This window comes from Austrofundulus limnaeus, unplaced genomic scaffold, assembly GCF_001266775.1.
Source record: "Austrofundulus limnaeus strain Quisiro unplaced genomic scaffold, Austrofundulus_limnaeus-1.0 Scaffold101, whole genome shotgun sequence".
NCBI lineage: Eukaryota > Metazoa > Chordata > Actinopteri > Cyprinodontiformes > Rivulidae > Austrofundulus > Austrofundulus limnaeus.
Genome location: NW_013952503.1, coordinates 958,729 through 962,847, shown reverse-complemented (window position 1 = coordinate 962,847; position 4,119 = coordinate 958,729). Strand labels below are relative to the sequence as shown.

General features: G+C 40.4%; 2 protein-coding genes across 3 annotated transcripts in view; both read left to right on the top strand.

Annotated features, from left to right (window-relative positions):
* Positions 1-3,178, top strand: part of pex5 (peroxisomal biogenesis factor 5) — a 14,251-nt gene extending 11,073 nt beyond the window's left edge. The window contains exons 12-16 of one of the 2 annotated variants that reach the window (XM_014013464.1): positions 199-269; positions 569-790; positions 903-1,068; positions 1,152-1,309; positions 1,709-3,178. In XM_014013464.1, coding sequence (XP_013868918.1) covers positions 199-269; positions 569-790; positions 903-1,068; positions 1,152-1,309; positions 1,709-1,955 — 864 coding nt within the window. In that variant the 3' untranslated portion in view covers positions 1,956-3,178. The remainder of the gene's footprint in view (positions 1-198; positions 270-568; positions 791-902; positions 1,069-1,151; positions 1,310-1,708) is intronic. The other variant, XM_014013465.1, reaches the window with a different exon arrangement.
* A 203-nt stretch (positions 3,179-3,381) lies between these two features.
* The window catches only part of cdca3 (cell division cycle associated 3), a 2,546-nt gene continuing 1,808 nt past the window's right edge, over positions 3,382-4,119 (top strand). The window contains exons 1-2 of the mRNA XM_014013459.1: positions 3,382-3,492; positions 3,915-4,044. Coding sequence (XP_013868913.1) covers positions 3,919-4,044 — 126 coding nt within the window. The 5' untranslated portion in view covers positions 3,382-3,492; positions 3,915-3,918. The remainder of the gene's footprint in view (positions 3,493-3,914; positions 4,045-4,119) is intronic.

Here is a 4,119-nt window from a genome sequence, read left to right as displayed (position 1 = left end):
TGCATCAAGTCCAGACCCTTGTATGAAGCAAAGTGAAGGACAGGGTCTGGTTTAAACCAGGCTAATTTTTTTAAAAATAAAACACAAACTAAATAGTGCAAATGTGCATATTTTTGTTGTTTTTTTTATTTATTTCAGACACTGAAGAAATTACACCTTGTAAATAAACCTTGAGTTGTTTTTATTATTTTGTTTCAGGCTTGGCAATATCTGGGTACATGTCAGGCAGAGAATGAGCAGGAATTTGCAGCAATCAGCGCCCTCCGCAGGTCAGAACCAGTAAATGTCTAAAACTTCCCTTTTGTATTGAAAATATACAAACTTTTATAACAGCAGGAGCTAAAACAGATGTATGTTTGTTTTTTTTTAACCTGAGCTAACTGAGGTGATGGTGTTTTTCTTTAATTTTAGTAAAACAAGATTTGTGACGATCTGGCAGATTTTAAACAGCTAGTCAAAGGTTATTGTTTAAAAAACTAACAGTGCTGTATTAAATATTCAGTAGCTCTCAATTGTCAGTGTTTCGTTATTTTTTCTTACTTTTTTCCTCGTCACTCTTCCTCATTAGGTGTATAGAGCTGAAGAAGGACAACCTGACCGCCCTGATGGCGTTGGCCGTCAGCTTCACTAATGAGTCTCTGCACAGGCAGGCCTGTGAGACTTTACGTGACTGGCTGAAGCACAATCCTAAATACCAGTCCGTGTGGGAGCAGCATGAGAGCGAGCGTCAGAAAGAGACCGTCAGAGACGGGGAAAAAGAAAAGGAGAGGTTCGGGTCGTTGTTACCAGAGTGAGTAAGATGCACCCGGGAGATTTTAGATCCAAATAAAGATTTGGATTGAGTTCTTTGCGATATAATGACTCTTTCTGTTTTTGTGCCCTTTTGTTTTTTTCCTGAGCAGATCTTTGTTTAATGATGTCCAGAACCTGTTCCTACATGCAGCCAACTCCGACCCATCGCAGGTGGACCCCCAGCTGCAGTGTGGTCTGGGGGTTCTTTTCAACCTTAGTGGAGAGTACGACAAGGCGGTGGATTGCTTCAGTGCTGCTCTGTCTGTCACTCCTCAGGTTAGCGTAAAGATCAACATTAAAATGTATTCATTTTTAAAATACCATTCCTTTTTAATCTTTTTGTCTCGTGATTCTTAAAGGACTACCTGCTGTGGAATAAACTGGGAGCTACGTTGGCCAACGGAAGCCGCTCAGAGGAGGCCGTGGCCGCCTACAGGAGAGCTCTGGAGCTGCAGCCGGGTTTCGTCCGCAGCCGCTACAACCTGGGAATTAGCTGTGTAAACCTAGGGGCACACAGGTGAGGCAGCAGCTTTGTTTTTAAATATACATTGCTGAAAGAAACGTGTTCATTTGAAAGCCTGAATTATGTTCAGAAAACATATTCAGTTTTAGACTTGAATATTTATTTGCTCATACAAAGATTACCACAACCTCTTTAGGCTGCAAGCTGYGTCTCACAATGAGTTTTGTATTTGAGTCAAGTCACGCCACCAGAAATGATATCAATATCTGATATAGTAAATAAGGAAGTTCCCTCTCCTATCAGGTGACTTGACTCTCAGACATCAGTTCCTGCAACGCTATGATAATAAAACATTAGGTGTGTGTTTGGTGCAAGGTGTGTAGTAAGTGTTGTTTATATTTTTGTTCAGTGTAAGAAGCAAAATTGTAAATGCCAATAATGTTTTGTCCTCAGAGAGGCAGTGGAGCACTTCCTGGAAGCTCTGTCTCTCCAGCGCCAGGCTGCAGGCGACGGGTCCAGAGCTGCAAGAGGACCCGGAGGAGCGGCCGCCACGGTGATGTCCGACAACATCTGGTCCACTTTACGCATGGCCCTAAGCATGATGGGAGAGAGCGCTTTGTACTCCGCAGCCGACCGACGGGACTTGGACACGTTGCTGGCTCATTTYAGCCACAGAGAGGGCGACGTTGGAGCAGAATGAGGACCAGCCAGGGGAGAGTTCATAGAGTGTGAATGTGTTTTGCTGGGAGGGAAATGTTTGGACGACCGACGTATGGCAAGTGCTGGTAATGATTTGTAAGAACTGATGGAGGAAGACACTGTGATACCCTTGTCATCTTCATCATGAGATTATGTTTGAATCGGCACTAATGCAGTATTAGTTTCCACCTGGAAGAAGACAGTGTTTCATTCATGCTGCTGTTTTAAAAATAAGGCAGTCCTTATGTTTTCCTCCTCTCTGGTCAGGAGGTTGGATTGGATGTATGTCACTTTGACTGAAGCAAAGTTAAAAGAAGAAAGTAAACAAGAYGGAGAATCATGTACATCCTTTAGTAGTCAGTGAGGTTTGTGTCGGCTCACTCTGCACTCCCTCTGTTCTCGTTAMACATCAGTACATTTTAGTGGATTAAAGGTACTGCCTTTCTGTATGATTAAAGGAGTACTGCTTTTCACCAAGAAGTGCTCATGAAGAAAAGCAGTTCTAGAGAGTAACACAAATAAAAAGTGCTGCAGTTTTGTTTTTTAGTATTTTATTTAATTGTTTAGTGATCAATAATCTGCCAGGACAGCGAACTGATGACCAGCAGGACTGTTACTGTTATGAAATGAGTGTGTGTGAMTGTGTGAGTGTGTGAGACTCAGTTGTGTGTTTGTTGGTAAAATGGTACCTGATGATTAAGAATAATTTTCCAGGCTTTTCTCCCTTTTGCTTTTTTTCACATTGTTCTTGTTAAACAAACATTTGCTCCACTGCAAAATAAAGTTTATGCCAATCTTCGTATTGTAACATAATTGATGCACTACAGTTGTTTTCAGGCTACAATGTATAAAGTAATACTCAGCAATAAAGCTTTGATTCCAAACATCTGCTGGGGAGTTATTTTTATTGTTTTTTTATTTAACAAAACTACCTTGTTACCATAAAAAATTGACAAAAATAAGGTTTAGAAAAATGCTATTTGCAGACAAAGGTTTCATAGTAAAGATGCAGAACGTGAAATAGGAAACATTCTTGAAAATAATTGCTGTACTGTTTTTATTTGAAATAAAGACATGCCTACTTTTTTAATTTGGAAAGGTATTTTGTATTAGTAAAGCTATAAAATTGACCATGTAAAAGATTATGCTTTTGCAAGTCGCAGTCGTTATTTCTTAAGTTTATTTTTTTGTTTTTCTCAAAATGAATAAACACATTTTAACTGACGCGGGGTGTGGCTCTCTTTCACAGCTCGTTTCTTTTATTTTGAAACTTTCAACACCGCGTGCGTGGCTTTCTTAACCGTTCACATGCGTTGTCATGGCGATCCCCCGCCCAGTTCCAGAACTTAGCCAATCAGAAACGAGGAAGTGTATCGGAAGCTCGCGCCTATTGGTTCATTTTAAAAGACCTGCAGGCAGCGCCGCCATTTAAATCTGTTAAAAGTCGGGGTTGTCCTCTGTTTATCACGATCACCGAATTAAGTGAAAGGAGTCAAAGCTGCGCAGCCGATTGTTTGTTTGCCTTTTTCTTTTTCAAGGTACGTAAACTTATGTTATAAAATCCAAGTCTAAACCATACTGACCGTCTGGAAGCGGTTACTAATCTAAAGCTATCATTTCTTTTCTTCAGTTTTATGTATTAAAAAAGAAACCTCAAATTACGTGACTTGACCTAGACTAACTAACCTGTTAGCTTAGTAGCCATTATCAACAATGCTAAGCTATTCGCTTTTTTGTGAAAATACAAACAGGTTTTTTTGAAGTTCTGCAGCGCTAGTAGATACCATTAGTGCTTTGATATTTCTGTGTATGGTTATGTACGGATTTAATTTGCAAGTTCAGTACATTGCATTATTGAATGTTCTTTAGTTGTACAGGGAGCATATTTTTAACTAGTTGTATTCTGCTGCTTTGTGTTCTGTTTAACCATGATTCAGGTGACTCGTTTTTTTTTTTTTAGCATTATGGGATCAAGTGAGAGCAAGATGACAGCTGCAACAAAAGCAGAACCAGTCCTCAAAAAAACTCACGTCAGTCGTTTGATAGACCCACGCTCTCCCACAGCCGGGGTTGACAGAACACCAATTCAGGTTGTGTGTGTGTGTGTGTGTGTGTGTGTGTGTGTGTGTGTGTGTGTGTGTGTGTGTGTGTGTGTGTGTGTGTGT